General features: G+C 42.7%; 2 protein-coding genes across 5 annotated transcripts in view; one reads left to right on the forward strand and one right to left on the reverse strand.

Moving 5' to 3' along the window:
• prr33 (proline rich 33) overlaps positions 1-948 on the reverse strand; it is a 7,965-nt gene extending 7,017 nt beyond the window's left edge. The window contains exons 1-2 of one of the 2 annotated variants that reach the window (XM_023429139.2): positions 754-948; positions 283-332 (exon numbers count right to left, since the gene is read on the reverse strand). The gene's annotated coding sequence lies outside the window, so the exon portion shown is untranslated. Of the gene's footprint in view, positions 1-282; positions 333-450; positions 579-753 lie in introns of those variants that run through there. The other variant, XM_023429140.2, reaches the window with a different exon arrangement.
• Positions 949-3,451: 2,503 nt separating this feature from the next.
• Positions 3,452-15,575, forward strand: LOC111671896 (troponin T, fast skeletal muscle isoforms-like). Of its 3 annotated transcripts, none has more exons than XM_023429128.2 (13): positions 3,452-3,541; positions 5,542-5,582; positions 5,755-5,768; positions 6,397-6,405; positions 9,700-9,718; positions 9,872-9,917; positions 10,016-10,132; positions 10,723-10,800; positions 10,977-11,090; positions 11,185-11,297; positions 11,464-11,554; positions 12,227-12,267; positions 15,330-15,575. In XM_023429128.2, exons 2-13 carry the CDS (start codon positions 5,563-5,565, stop codon positions 15,364-15,366), a joined length of 699 nt encoding a protein of 232 aa, XP_023284896.1. In that variant the 5' UTR covers positions 3,452-3,541; positions 5,542-5,562; the 3' UTR covers positions 15,367-15,575. The 3 variants fall into 3 exon arrangements, with proteins under 3 accessions (XP_023284896.1, XP_087036212.1, XP_023284897.1); XM_087180086.1 differs by lacking the exon at positions 12,227-12,267 and adding an exon at positions 13,159-13,199; XM_023429129.2 differs by lacking the exon at positions 6,397-6,405.
• The last annotated feature ends 339 nt before the right edge of the window (positions 15,576-15,914 follow it).

Consider the following 15,914-nt stretch of genomic DNA (forward strand, 5'->3'; position numbering starts at 1 on the left):
TACCACCCCACCACCCCCCGAACCTGCTGCCTGGCGGACACATGAGAGTTCACTCCTCCTTTTAAGGCTCTGGTAGGTTTGGTATTTGGAGCGCCTTCAGGATGCAAGTTCAAAAGAGGAAAGGGTAATAATAGATGTGTAATAAAAACCAAGCCACTCCACAATGGCCTCCTTAAGTAAATGAATCCACCCCAAAAAGTCATTTACCTCCAGTGAAGATTTGAAGGGTTCACGCCACAAACACAAACCGTGTGAGTTCAGATGGAAAACGGATGAACTTACCAGGTAAAACAACTTGTTGCTGACGTTCAAACTGCTCCAGGCAGGTTCCCCTTTGACACAACAGGAGAGAGACACTGATTCAAGTTCAACGTAAAAACACAGAACCTAACAAGGACGACTTTATTCCCCACAAATACACAAACAGGAAGATTACGTTACATTACGTACAGATTTAAGATGTGCTCATCAGTCACTCATGCCTCATTGCAGCCAGGACGGATAAATGACGGGGCAGAGTGTGATTTGAAGCCGCGGGGAGTAGAGACAGTGCGAGGCTAACACTTAGCTGGTGCTTTAATGTTGCACTGAGGACGAGTAAAAAAAAACACCCTGAGCTCTCCCGACACACGTCAGACCTCTGGCTGCCGAGGTGGGGGGTTCTGCATTCGACAGCAGCTGCCTCCCTAACGCCGCTAACAGCTTCCCTCTGCCCTAGCTACAGAATAAAAGGTGTAATTATGGCGTGTTTACCTGTGCGACTTCTGCTCGGGGGGCGGCCGGCCGGCTGCTGCCTGCTTGTCCCAGCCCGGAGTGTCAGAGCGGCAGGTTCATGTCGAGCCCAACTCGACCCCCCTTCCTACAAATGGAAGGAACAGACGCCATGGCAGTCCAAAAATAAATCCTGAGCCCTGTGAGCTGCTCAGAGTGACAGCAGCGTCGTCCTGACAGCAGAGCGAGGCGACACACAGCGCGGACAGGCCACGGGACCTTAGGTTTCACCACCTTAAGGACTCCAAAAGTGGGGTCTGAGGGCCACCCAGGGATCCTTTAAGGATGTACCAGGGATCCGATAGGTGGCTCCACAGTATGTCCAGAACAATCAGAGGGGGTTGAAATTCACATGATTTGAATTCTGCATTCAGGGGATTAAGGTGGCGCCAATTCAGGTTTCAGGCGGGTTCTAAACATCCTGGGGAGGTTCTAGGGGTATTTGATGGGGTAAGATAATGGTTAGAGGTTCTTAATGGAGTTCTGCGGATCTTTAGGGGGGTTCTAAGCATTCTTGAGGGTCATGCTCGGGTCATCGGTTTGTCAGAAATCAAGAGTGTCCATAGTTGCTCCGAACGTCCAAGCCGACCGTCGTAGGGAGAGGGGTGATAGTCATAGTGTCGCACTTGGTTGTTTACGTTTACTGAAGTGAAGTGGGTGTGGACGTCAGATTGGTTACACAAGTTGTGAGACACGGCCCTCCTTAATCAAATGTGGGAAAGGTGAAAGGAGAGGGGGGTTTCCTGAAGCTGTCAGATCATCCAACATCTGCAGAAGTGTACTTTCTTCTTAAGGGTCCTATTTGGTGTCATTTCGTCAATTACCAGTATTTTAATCACAACTTCATAATCATATAACCACCAATTTGATGATTTTGATCTTTCCCTTCTCTGTTGTTCATCTCATACGATGTTAACGCTGCATTGGGTTCCCTGGGTTTTCTATCACAGCTTTTGAGCGGGTTCATCATGAGGTTCTCTGGTTCAGGCGGGAGTAATCTTCGTAATATATTATGAGGCGTTTAAGAGGAAAGAGGAACCTGAGGGTCCTAGTAGATGAAGAGTTATTGAGGACGTTCCTGGAGTCCTTTTATTGTGTAGGTCCTTGTAGGGAGTTTGTGAAATCCTGGAGAGGTTCCAGTATTCCCTCAGGGGATCCTTTATGTGGTCACAAGGATCTTTGGAGGATTGCTAATGGACCTGTATGTCCTGTGCTTAGAGTTTCATAAGTGCTGAAGGTTGCAATCGTCCTTTAGGTGGTTTATGGGGTCCTGAGTCGCTTTGGGGAGATGTTGAGTGAGCTCCAGGTATCCTCACGAGGATTTTAGAGGTCGTTCAAATAGAGTCACAGCAGGTTTTAATGGTTTGTTTTAATCCTTGATAGGGGGTTGTTAGTCCCTCGGGGTGTCAGGGATCCTTTATGGGATTCCAGTGGTTCTTGAGAGGGTTTCAGGTGTCCCTCTGGGGCTTCCAGGGGTCCATTGGAAGACTGTAGTTTGGCCACACTGTAAAACACTGTACAGGTGTTTGGTTCAGTGTTCATCACAGCTGCTGGAGCGCAGACGGGTCGGTTCAACTATAAATCAACAACAACACATAATCAAACAGGAGGTTCTTGGCCTGAGGTTTGTCTATTTGTGTTTCAGTGACATGTAAACATTTGACACTCTAACTTGTGGGTGTCTGAGAGACGCTGTTCTTAATTCTGTGATTGTGGCGCCCTCTGGAGGAAATGAGAGGATCTTTCAGGATCCCTGAGACGGTGGAGACGGACGACCACAGCACAGATCCAACTTATAAATGAAGCTGGGTGAATGATTCATGCTGCAGCTTGTTTGGACTTAAAGGCTGAACTGAGAAAATTACACTGGGAATATATCCTACACTGCCAGATAATTAAAACAGAGTTGAATCCAATACAACCAGAGTAACAATTAATCTTCAAGGGAGCTTCAAATGCACAAACAAAGACCTCATATTACAATTAAAATACACATACGTTTACATTTTGACTATTTCAGATCACAGTCTGAACATACAACACAAAATGTTCAAATTCAAACAAATAATTAATAATAATTAATAATAATTTCCTCTGATTCAAGCATATTTTCCTTTAATTTTCTCCTAAACTGAGGAACTACAGCCTGACAGCCCGAGGGGGGAGGGGGTGTGTGTTTGTGTTCGTGTCGTATCTCAGTTGTCATCTACTGTTGTTATTTCTTGTATTAGGACCTACATGTTGTAAAACTGATTATTGGGGAAAACTGACACCTGAGACAAAGAAAACAAGTTCAAAGACCCGAAGTGAACGATGGTTGAACGATGGTTGGATTGAGTCAGGTTGTTGCCTTCCTTTGACCACGCTGTACATTATGTTTAGAGGTTCAGAAACAGCACCTGCCTCTCCTCCCTGACGTCCAACTCTCCTCTCGGTCTCACATGAAATTTGCTTGCCTAATGCAGCGGCCCCAGAATAGCAACCCGGGGACGTCTTGGCTGCCCCCTTCTCCAAACTTGAGCCTCCCTCCTTAGCATTCGACCCTTCCATCTCCTTATTGAGTGCCAGCAGTGGGAGGGGGCGAGCGAAGTCGTGGACCCTGCCCCACCGCGGGCCCCGGCCTCGCCTCCGGGCCGGCTCCTCGGCCAATGGGGAGGCCGAGCGGATCGAGTGTCACTATAACAGAAGGACATAATCAGCGCGGTAAGTTTGCAGAACCTTACAGCCTGTCTCGGCCAGCAGGGAGCTCGCTTCTTTCAGCTTTTCTGAGGTAAGGAAGAGGGGAGAGAGAATGAGAGTGTGAGTGGTAGAGAGGAGAGGAAGCTCAAGTGCAATGTCCCCAAACATCACCCAAACTGAGGACAGCTGAGTCCACATGTTTTAAAATCACTGCCACGACTAGCAGAGGTCAGGGGTGAGAGGGGAACAGGCCTCCCTACGAAGCCACACAGAGTTTGATGCTTTTTGTGTTTGAGTTCTTAATGTAATGAAATCCAGTTTGTGTCTGTGTTTGACTGCAGCTGAGGCTGATAAGCAGCGGGGTTTTTCTGACGCCTTGCTGCGTCTCCGAAAAGAGCTGAGAAACCTGGATTATTTCTTGTGGAGTTTGTAAAATGATGAAAGAAATTAGATTAAAGGGTGTGAAGGTTCGGAGGGTCTTGCGGGAGCAGCAGATGCTTTCTCAAAGGACTTTGTTGTTGTTTTTGTGCCAGTTTGGTCTGAATCCAGAGACCCAGCGGAGGCTCATACCTGAGGGATTTACAGATGGCTTAAAGCCTTTGAAGCAGCTTTCCACTCCAGGAGATAGAAGATGACACTAATAAGTTATGTAACGTCATGACAACAGCCGCAATAAATCCTGATTGTTGTTTAGTGATAGTTGAAGTCTGCTGTGGGGTTTTCTTGGATGCTGGTGTTCTTGGCTGAAAGCTGCATTTTTTGTTGTTGTGGTTGTCTATTAGTGAAGCTGTAAATGGGTGTGGCATGTGTCTACATTAGAGTGCACATAGCTTGAGGATAAACACTTTAACATCTTGAACAGGAGCCAAGAACCTCCAGACTGGATGTAAAGGAATCGTCTAAATTTGGAGCGTTTGTCCCGACTCTCAATATTACATGACGGCGTGAACACTTTGAAAACAAATTTTCAATTTACGAGATTCAAAGAACAAATCCAAGGAAGCCAGGCCTTAGACCTTTAACCTTCACGGCTCCCTTTACAGGGTTTATTTTAATTCCTGAGCAAAGTGGCTTCAGTCAGCAGGGAGCCTCTGGAAGGTGATTGAAGGAACCATGTGAGAGCCAGACGGCCAGATAAGGAAATGAAGGTGGAATTATGGGTAGTGGTCCAGGGGCAAGAACCCAATCTTCAACATCGGATCCACTGAAACCGGATCTGGGACCTGTGCAGCTGTCTGCTGGAAATAGTTGTGATGTCGGGACGCCTTCATAGTGGGCCTCACGCTAATGAGGCTAATGGGCGACTAATCCGAAATCTAATCACCGGTAGATTGAATTATGAATAAAATTCTGGTCATGTGTGTTTATCATCGCAGGGTTTTTCGATCAGATGCAGAATCCAGGCGGGAATTTTACAACTGGATTCCGACAGGATCGTATCCCGGGGATGATTTTTAGATGTGACAGAATCTGCAGGAGGCATTTAAGAGCTGAGCTGAATGTGTTTCTAAAGATAAAAAGTCTTTAACACCTTCGATGCCGACTGGATGCAGAGCGAGGGGAGAGGGCAGGAGGTTGACCTTTTACCGTGACCCCTGGAGGTTTCTGGGTTTTTTTGGGTTTTTTTTTGTCTTCCAACTGCAACATTAATCTTCTCTCAGCGGTTGAAAACAGACCGTTGGCATAAATCTATGTTTGGCTCCCTTCTCACTTATCATCAGAGAAGCAGATTCAGGACTGAGGCTTGAATTTCAGTCCAAAGTGCTCACGCTAATTATAAACCAAAGATGTTTGCATATGAGAAATTTTGGGAATGTTTCTCTGGGAAACATTTAGAAAATGACGAGGGAATTAAAATGAATGAGGATCTAAATGTTTTGATGTGAAGCTACATGAAGGATGTAGATTTTCTTTTTTTTTTTCATCTTTAGGGTGGTGGTGGTAAAATATGTGCAGGCAAGCAGGTGGGGGTTTGGTCAGGGTGGGGCAGGCAGCAGATATTTAAGACATCTGCAACTTAATCCTGAGCTATTAATACAGCGCGCTCCTCGGAGACAGACTTTAAGTTCTTCTCTTCTCTCTCGCCTCCAGGTTGCAAAGTCCACTGTCACCATGTCTGACACAGAGGAAGTGTAAGTCAACTCACATTTTCATGCACTAATTAAAAACCTTTGACCTTTTTAGTCGTCAGTTTGGGGGGAATATCTTCAATTTAAAATAAAATAAGATTATTTTACCAAACTAGTGTTTTTTCATGTTTAATTTTGACTCTAAATCAGACTTTCTTTGCCTTTTGTTTTGCAGTGATCAGGTCGGGGGTAAGTAGCACCTTTTCTCCCCTTTAAAAAGACATTAAATCCCCAAACATTAGCTGCAGGTACAGTCCGGAGCTCCATGCTAAATCCCACTATTATTTCTGAATCCTGCCTAACCAACTTTCCATCCCCTGTAGAGAGATATTTGCACTGGATAAATTCGTATGTTTGCAGGTTTGGCTTGACTCCTCCAGATTCAAGTTGTGCAATAATGCTCTCTCTTCCTGAGGCAAATCTGCTCATATATTTCCCTCCCGCTGTGGCGTGGTTGCAGGCGTCAACGCTGGCAACAGGACAGTAAATCTGAACTTACAAACCTCTAAATTGCACAAGCTTGCACTGACCTGTTGGCAACGCGTCCTGCAGCTCTGCATGTCCACCTGCAACTGTGCAGTCCTCCTGAGCTGAACGCACCTTCAGATGAATCAACGGGTGACTTTTCTGGGAACTTTTAAGCCACTTGAGAGTCCCGCCTGCGGGCGCCGCTCAGCCCAGGAGGACTGCGTTGCGTATGCTTAGCATGGATCCCCAGTGTACCCATATTTTGCCTAAGTTTTCTGTCAAAAATGGGTACAAACGGGATCTTTTCATAATGTTCTTCTGCTCCTTTCTTTCTCGGACGGACGTGAAGAATACGATGGTAAGATGAAGCCTGCAGACTCCGGATGATAAGTCTCACGTCATTGATACTAATTTGTCGGTCACTTTTGAAGATGTGTGTTCTTACCGCCACATGTACTTTTCTCCACTGGCATGCGGGTCGACACTAACCGTATGAGAGATAAATGAAAAGACACAGGTCGAAAAACGCAGAATCGATCGCGTCAGGATAGAAATCTGGATTTTATTTTATTTTATTTGTGTGTTCGATCTCAGAGTTGCAGTGCAGGTATTTTGCAGGAGTCAATCGCATTTCATCCATTATGACTGACCATCAATGACTGACCTTTTCACATCTATAACTGCTTGCAGTCTCACGTGCTTTAGCGCCATCTGGTGGCAGTTTCCCCCAAACTGCCCCCCCCTCCATGAACCTCCTCATGTCTCACATCTACTCACCGCCACCACCTCTTTCCCTCTCTCCCTTCTCTCCTGCTTCCATTAACCCTTTCACCGCCCGTCCTCTCCCCTGGTGACTCGCTGCATGTTGTGTAGCTGTAGAAGAGGAGGTAGTAGAGGAAGTAGAGGTGGCCCCTGAGGCGGCCCCTGAGCCAGAGGCAGAGGCAGAGGCAGAGCCAGAACCAGAACCAGAACCAGAACCAGAACCAGAGGTAGAACCAGAGCCAGAACCAGAACCTGAACCTGAGGCTGAGGCTGAGACTGAGGCTGAAGGTATGTGGCACGGAGGGGGGAAGGGGGTATTCTATCATCCTTTCCCAGGCAACAGGTGCGCTCCACCAGCTACAGCCAGCCAGACAGACCCCAACTAATCCTGATCCGCACACATATTCACCATGTCTGCTAATGCTAACGCTACCTTCCTTCCACCTCTGGACAAAGTCAAAAACAGCCTGGTTATGCAGCACTCAATGGCCGCAAGTTGGGATGTCTTACTTTTTTTTTTTTTTTAATATAGACATTGTTGAGATGATTTGATCCAAAGCATTTTATAATTAGGGTGTGACTAATATGAGAAGGCCAATATTTCTGAACTGAAGCTCATGATTTGAGCTAATACAAAGAGACAAAGTGCTGCCCCACATCTACGTTAGCTTTCTGTTCAATTAGCTTTCTGTTTGGTTAGCTTCTGTTCAGTTAGCTTCTGTTCAATTAGCTTTCTGTTTGGTTAGCTTCTGTTCAGTTAGCTTCTGTTCAATTAGCTTTCTGTTTGGTTAGCTTCTGTTCAGTTAGCTTCTGTTCAATTAGCTTTCTGTTTGGTTAGCTTCTGTTCAGTTAGCTTCTGTTCAATTAGCTTTCTGTTTGGTTAGCTTCTGTTCAGTTAGCTTCTGTTCAAATTGCTTTATAATTAAAGAAAACATTATACTCAATTTATTATGAGAAAAGAATTAAACATTTTGCCAGTTTGTCCTTGAACAAACAATGGACACCTGCTAATCCATCAAAACATACAGATAGTTATAATCATTGGCAACTTAGCCTGCCATAGGCTACTGTATGCTAAAAGGTTAGCATTCACAGAAGACAAAGCTGCTAACACAGGGAATTGTTTTTACATTGATTACATGTGGGTTCAAATTCTAAGAAAAAACAAATATTGGCCTCTTTCATCAGTCTACCCTCCTTATACTACTGTACCACATGTACTCTAAATACTGGTATTTGGAGTACATGGTTGCTTTTTTATTATTTTGACATCTGATGAAGGAGAACATCAAATTAATAACATACTATATGTTAAAGCTGCCTTTTTATAAAGGAATAACATTTACTGCTTAGCATGAAAATATTTATATTTAATTCTATTTGATTTATGAAAAGAAAAAGATGGTGCTGCAGATTTCATCTTTTTCAGTATTTACCTAATGGATATGATGGTGCTGGTGAGCCGAGGCAGTGGTGTATTCATGTGCTATTTTTGAAAAAAAAGACCCAATGATAATTTTACTTATACTAAATTATTATAATCTTCTGCCACGTTGATGAAGAAAACTGAAATGTTTAATAGCACATGAATGCAAGGTTAAATGTTAAAGGATAATACTTTGTTGAGCTGTTTTAAAGTGAAACTGTGGCTTCAACAAACCAAGACTTGTGTAATTGTAAATTCTCAAATACTAGCTGAAGTCTTCCCCTGTTTTTTTTCCAATTGCTTCCAAGAGTTTTTGTGGGTACAGATAACTCTACATGCATTTTATCAATGCATTTTGTGCTAACTCGTACTATTGGAGACTTATTTGAGAATTTACAGTAGTTTAAAATCCCTCATCTCTGAGTGAGTCACTAGAGATGCTGTAGCTGCAGCAGTTTGACTGATTTTAATTTGCTGTATTTAATTTAGCTGTGCAGTTTGTCAGTCCCAGAGCGCCTGCTAACGCTGTTGTCTATTCTGCTTTTGTTTTTGGATGCTTGCTGCATGCAGAGGCTGTTGAAGAGGAAGGTATGTTGATTTAAAAAAACATTTTTTGACAAATCTGAAAAATCTGTCACTCTGGTTTTGGAAGGCCCACAGTGTCCAGGTCTGACATCTGTACTCGGGGAACGGCTGCTGTTCACAAAATGTCTGCCCAAATTTTATCCGTCTGTTGAAATCCAGAAGGCACCGAGAGTTTGAAATCCAAATTTATAAGAAATAATAATAAAACACACACAAACACACAATTTTAAATGTGTATTAAGTGAGTTTTGAGATAAATTAAAACTGCTAGTGGGGAAGAAGGGTGAAAGAATACGAAATGCTAACGTGCTTCACTGCGCAGCGACCCCACCGTTACACTCCTGCATCTGCATGGCATGGAGCCGCCAGAATCTGGGTTAAAACGAAACAAGGAACTGGGGAAAATGATTTTGTCTTGCTTGTGTAAAACAGTTTCGGGGTCAAGCCAAAAAAACCAAAAAAAAAACAAAAGCAAAAACCGTGAAAAAAGCGTGAATAAAAATGACATTTAGCAGCTTTTTTAGAGGAATGAAAAAGCAGCACATTGAGGTTTGTGAACAACCTGAATACATCATTGTGTATTTCTGTGACTGCACATATTCACAAAACATTATAATCCCCTGTTTACAACTGTTTTATTCTGTTTTTTATATGTGAAGTTGTCATTTGTTTGTTCTTATTTACCTGTTGTTTCTAACCCCAATTAAAAAAACTGATAAACACTGCAATCATTTAAATTTTTTAATCTTATTCTAATCTGTGATATAGAGCTAAAAACATACATTTTAATCCATGTAATGCCTGAGAGAAGTTACACAATCTGCTTTGTTTCTAACCCAATGACATGTACTTGTCCCCTCTTCATTTCCTAACCCACAGAGGAGAAGCCAAAGTTCAAGTAAGTGTCCTTCTCATGTGATCTGACCTCATATTATTTCTGTAGACATTTTGATCTGAGCCGCTTTGGCTGAAAAGATAAAAAGAAAAGCAACTTAATAATCATTTCTAATAATGAGAGATTTAAAGTTAAGACTGGACCGCTCTCTCGCAGGCCCAGCGCCCCTAAGATCCCAGACGGTGAGAAAGTGGACTTTGATGTAAGTTGACCCGCAGTGACAACATGAAGGATCTGTTGGTTTGTGTGGGGGGGTCTGAGTCTGAGTCTGAGTGGTGTCTCTGTCCCTCTGACCTGCAGGACATCCAGAAGAAACGTCAGAACAAGGATCTGATCGAGCTGCAGGCCCTGATCGATGCTCACTTTGAGTGCAGGAAGAAGGAGGAGGAGGAGCTGATTGCACTCAAGGACAGGATTGTGAGTTTTCAGTGGCAGCAAGATGGAGCTGTGATATTCACAAAACGTCATAAAATCATATAATTATTGTATGAAATTATCATTTATTAATATTTCCCCCTTGAATTAGGAAAAAAAAAGTTAAATTCATTCTCAGTTACGTTGTATGTGTTTTTAAATCATATTTTATGCCAAAGAAATAATACATATAGTATATATATATATATATATATATAAAAGCATATTTCCTCAAGTTCTGACGTACAAAGTCGGAGCTTTAAGTCACTTTTATGTGAAAAGTTCAAACGTTTCTTGATTCCAGATTCTCAGGATTTGATACTTCTCCTTTAAATTATTTAAAATAATTGTAATTTATTTTTAATAATTGTTTTGTTTGGACATAATGGTTGGACAAAACAAACATTGTGAAGGGGAATTCTGGGTAATTGTGATGACGATTTTCTGAATTTTTACATACCAAACAATAAACAACCAATCAAGACAGACTACAATACTATATATATATATATATATATATGTCGGTCACGAGGCGGGTGGAGTGAGTTGTGTCCAGTGAAATGCTTGACGCTGCGTTCGCTGTCGTCCTGCAGGAGAAGCGTCGTGCTGAGAGGGCCGAGCAGCAGAGGGTCCGCGCTGAGAAGGAGAAGGAGCGCCAGGCCAGACGTGAGGTTCGTGCTTTCATCACATCTCGCTTTATTCTTTATATTCATGTGTATAATTTCTGTGTTTACACTCGGAGTGTAATGTGGTAATGTTTAATGCTTCTGTTTCCTGTGTTGGTTTGGAGTCTGAGTGGTGGATGTGGCTCGGAGGTCTCACTCTGATGTGTTTTTCTGTGAACCAGGAAGAGAGGCGGATCAAGGAGGAGGCTGACGCCAAGAAGAAGGCAGATGAGGAGGCCAAGAAAAAGTCGGCTCTGTCCAGCATGGGCTCCAACTACAGCAGTCACCTGCAGAGAGTCAGTGCACACGCAGTAGAAGTAGTAGTGTCTCGTTTCCTGGACAGCTGTTACTAAACATCTGTACTGTTCTGTGTGTGTCTGTGCGCAACAGGCCGACCAGAAGAGAGGAGGAAAGAAAGAGACTGAGAGAGAGAAGAAGAAGAAGATCCTGGCCGCCAGGCGCAAGCAACTTAACATCGACCATCTGAACGAAGACAAGCTGAAGTACGAGTCAACACTTCAGCAGCTGAGGACACTGACAGTCATGACTAAACAATTAACCAATTCATTGAGACACACTATAATCTAGTATAAACTACAGTATGTATATATATATATATACTCAACTCAAATGAGACTGTTGTAACATTTGATCTTGTGCTTCCTGCAGGGACAAGATCAACGAGCTGCATGATTGGATGTCCCAGCTGGAGTCTGAGAAGTTCGACCACATGGAGAGACTGAAGAGACAGAAGTACGAGGTGAGACTTCGTCCCTGGTGTCGTCACATCATAATCTCTCTCAGTAACCTCTGCTGTGTATTTGCTGTCCTTGAGTCTCAGCTTTTGGACCCCACATTGACTAATGCTTTTTTCATGAGTTTAAAAATCCAATAGGTTTGAAAAACATCAGGAAGTTCACAACATGTAAAGTTTTGCATGAGAAATTCTGGGACCGAAAAACAGGACTGTGGGTCAGAAAAAGTTTTCTTCCATCTCTGTTTATAAAAAAAAATATATAAATTACCTACTTATAGTTCATTAAATTCCAAAATTTATGGGGAATTGAAAAATGAATTGAATCGGATCAGATCCAGATTTAATCAAGAATCATTTAGAGACTTTTTAAAAATATACATAACAATTAAAATGTTAATCCACAGCTGTGTGAATGGGTACGTACCTCCTCCCTCTATTTCATTTCATTTAAAAGTTTATTTCTTTTTGATCGGTTCTTATGAATTAAACACTTTTTTATGATATTGAATTTGACCTTATGTCATAGTAAACAGTGCAAGGTAAAGCTCTAAAGAAAAGCCAAAAGCCCTGTCCCTGCTGTTGGTTGTTGACGCTGTTGTCCTGAGGCGACCGTCCAGCCGAGCCTCCCGTCACCTCTGGATTTGAACCCTCGATATGCTCTTTGGTTTCCTCCAGGTTACAACCCTGCGTAAGAGAGTGGAGGAGCTCAGTAAATTGTAAGTAGAGCTGAGCAGGGCGTCTGCCTGCCGACCTCAGGCTCGCTGCATGTTAGCATGAAGGAAGGTCAGAGAGTCAGAGCGCCGCCTCCGGTCGGGAGAGGAGGCGACACACCACGGAAAAAGAAGGGGAGTCAGAACTGGAGGGTTTGTTTCCAGAAGTGACGTCTGTTACCTGAAGAGCAGCTGTGACGATGATGAGGGAATTAAATGTCCTCTATCCTTCACAAAGGCACCACACCTTTAATTTGGTGATTTCTTAACGTTAGTCCGACTCTACAAACTTAAAAGATGAGTCTGTTATCCTGATCCATTTTCTTATCTCTGCTGACTCAGTGTCACAATTTTGACAATATTTCTATTATCAGGAGATTGATGACGTCTGTGTTTTTGTCGTAATTATTTGGCGATGTCTTATCGACATGTATGTAAGATCAATGGCCGAATGTTTTTAAGCAGAAGTTTTTTGGCTAACAGTGTAATTTTGGAATCAAACTCTTCAACTATGAGCAGATAAATGATCTAAAGTGGAGGTAAAGGTGGTGTTGGGTGACTGGGAAACTCAGTCAGGTGTGTGAGCGAGCGCTCCGACAGGTGAGTAAGAGGTTTCAGAGCGACACTGAAGCCGAATGTCTCTGAGTCATCCATGTTTCTTTTTGGGAAACTACGACGGGCTTTTTCATGATCAGAAAAATCACCATCAGTTGCAAAATTCATGACACTAAACACTAACAGCGAACACAGAGGAACACCCGTCTTGGTTTCCCATGATGCCTCAGCCTGCAGCTTTCAGCCCTCGGAGCCTGCCGAGAAGAAGAGAAGGGGGTCGGTTCTCCGCGGAGGTAAACGTGTCCTGGTGCGTGTTAAAGCTGCTGCTGTGTCATTTTTCAGGTGCTCACGTACAGGAATCGCATTGACGAGTTGCAGAAGCAGTAAGTACTGTCGCTGCTGCGTTCACTGACACCCAGTAATTTCAAAACATAACTCCACTTAACTCCCAACTTGTTGTCACAACCCTTTCCCTCAGTAAGACATAACTGTTATAACATTCAAGACAGTTTATGTCAGTTTATGGCAGGAAATTGTTGGACACATAAGTAAATTAGGCCAATATATAATCTGTTAAAATCAATCAGATATTGGCCAGAGTTTTTCATAAAGGAGGTGACAATACGGTTTTCCAGTTTGAGGGGTGTCAGTCGTCAAACCCGCTTCATTCTTCAGTTTTAGTTTACGTTCAAACCAGCAGCCTGAATCTGACATTTTGGAATATTTCAAGTCTAAGGCTGAGCAATAGTCCATATTTACATATGATTCAAACAAGCCATAAACACACCAAATCCTCACTAACACCACCACCGAGTGTTCAGACCCACATCCACGCCAAACTGTCTGGAGGTCACCGTCACCAGCAGTAGAGGACCGGCCTCTGTCCACCTCACAGGTCATACGTGTTGTGTTTATGTCACGCAGCAGTTTGTCTTCAGGACTGTGGTGCCACCTGGAAATAACACATTCCCCCTGCAGGTTGGAGTTTTAGGCTTTAAAGGAGCTGTTTGTAAGTTCTGCAATCACAGGTTAGCTAGTTAGCATGCTAACGTAAGTAGAAGAACAAGTGATAGAAATAGAAGCAAAAGTAGAGGGTTGAAGTTTGATGCTGAACTCACATTTTTTGTAAGACTGGCAGGTAAACAGCTGTTAATGCTAATGTTAGCTATGTAGTAACAGCTGAACTTAAAATAGCTCCTTTAAAACATTTTCTCATGCTAATGAGCTAAAATTAAAAACCGGCAGGCTAATAGAGCCGCAGGCTAATACTGTAGCTAGCCTGATCATGAAAAGTAAGCAAGGCTACATACCAAATGTAGAAAACCTTACACAATTAAACTGAAGGTAAGGTTTTTTGGTTTGTTTGTTTTATATTTTGTTAGCTAATAGTAGCGTGTTAGCTTTCACGATTTTTTTTTTCCCCTCCGGTTTTTCTCTAGACTTGAAAAACTAGTTGTTGGACTGTGAGAAAAATTTGTCTAAAATGTGCCTAAAACTCCAGTGTGCAGTTAAAGCAGAAAGAAAGAAGCGAGCTGCTGCTTCGGTCTGTCTTTACGGAGCCTTTCCTTTGTTTATGTGGTAGAAAAATAATTTTAAGTAATCTCTGCACACCGATTTTCCAAACCAATATTTTTTTTCTACCCCTTGTTTGGCTCCGTGCGTCTTTGTGTTTGTGTTGCTTCTCTAACATCCCATACGATTGTGTGTTATTTTTCTAATGTTCCCATTTGATAGTTACTTTTCAATATAACTGTAGAGTATGAGAGGGACGTTCCCTGGTGTTCCCACTGTAAAAGGATCCTATCCAACATTTAAACTGGTGATATAATGTATGCTGGCTGACTATGCATCCTTTTTCAGTGTGGAGGTCAGGGTCCTTCTCTTCATACTGACCCATTTACGTCACTGTGAGTGCAGCCGTTACAACAGTGACTGTAAAGATAGACATGTTAAGTTAGTGACTGTTGGACTCAGTAATGATTCAGTCTTTGCAGGTAAGTGCTGCATGAGTTTGTCACTGATTCTGATCCTTGTGTGAACAAAGTCAACGGAGACGGTCTGATGTCATGTTGCAGGCCGGACGTTTCTGATGTTTTGCATGTCGACCAGAAAACTGAATGTGTGCAAAACAAGAAATGTTTTAGCTAAAAGATTTTAATACAAAGAAAAGTATTTTGTGAAGTTATATTTATTTAGTTTGTCTAGTTTATTTTGTGAACTAGAAAGATTTGTGGTCCTGCTGCGGCGAGCTACAGTTAGCTACGGTTAGCTACCTAAAGGGTTTGCACAATTGTATAAATATACAAATAACAACAACAGTTACAACTGAGGATATTTAATGCTCACAAGCGTTAGATTAATAGTTAGTGAACAAGAAGCAGGGCCAATGATATTGTGGTTACTTTCCCCATCCATTAGCATTTCGTTACTAAAACAGACATGCTAACAGACATGCTAATGCAAAATATCCATCTTCATTTTTACCTTTTGTGTGCGTTTGTTTTGTATTACAGCAGCAAGAAGGGAGCCGCCGCCCGCCGCAGAAAGTAGACTGGCCCGTCCCGCCTCTGCTCAGAAACCAAACTGCGATTGTCTCGGACACACGCCTGATGAAGCAACGCACACGGTGGCGGAGGTCGTGGCTCAGAAGAAGCGAGTAACGCTGACGTTTACCTTGCGGTTACCAACCCACGTCCTGATACATGCAACCAGGAGCCTTTATAGCTGCTGTTCAATAGGAATAAAAGTACTAAACCTGATTCGCCTCACGCTTCCTCACCCTCGACTGTTTGGTTCTCAGTATTTTTGTAAATAAAGTGTGACTCTTCAAGCCATGTCTGTAGATCTGTTGTCATTCAGAAATCAATAAAGTTCAGTATTTTTAGTCGTGTAATTTTAAAGTCATTTGTTCAGCACTGTGAACCTGGTGTTTAATGATGTAATCACCACAAGGACTCAAAAGCTCTATTTTATACAAAGAGTTGTGGTATATTTAAGGCAAAAGTTTAATAAAAACTTAAATAACTTTTAGTTGTAAAATAGACAAATACTACATGAGGATCCCTGCAAAAGGAAACAAAGGTTTTGTACAAAAACAC

This window comes from Seriola lalandi, unplaced genomic scaffold (assembly GCF_002814215.2).
Source record: "Seriola lalandi dorsalis isolate HSWRI2012SDOR001 ecotype SW California unplaced genomic scaffold, Sedor1 jcf7180002054888, whole genome shotgun sequence".
Classification (NCBI taxonomy): Eukaryota; Metazoa; Chordata; class Actinopteri; order Carangiformes; family Carangidae; genus Seriola; species Seriola lalandi.

What these genes read in the sequence shown, in the direction of transcription:
- LOC111671896 (XM_023429128.2), top strand. Translation starts at nt 5,563, where the DNA reads ATGTCTGACACAGAGGAAGT. An exon ending in TGAAGAGACAGAAGTACGAG is followed by an intron (nt 11,555 to 12,226) that starts GTGAGACTTCGT and finishes GGTTTCCTCCAG; the next exon opens with GTTACAACCCTGCGTAAGAG. An exon ending in GTGGAGGAGCTCAGTAAATT is followed by an intron (nt 12,268 to 15,329) that starts GTAAGTAGAGCT and finishes TTTGTATTACAG; the next exon opens with CAGCAAGAAGGGAGCCGCCG.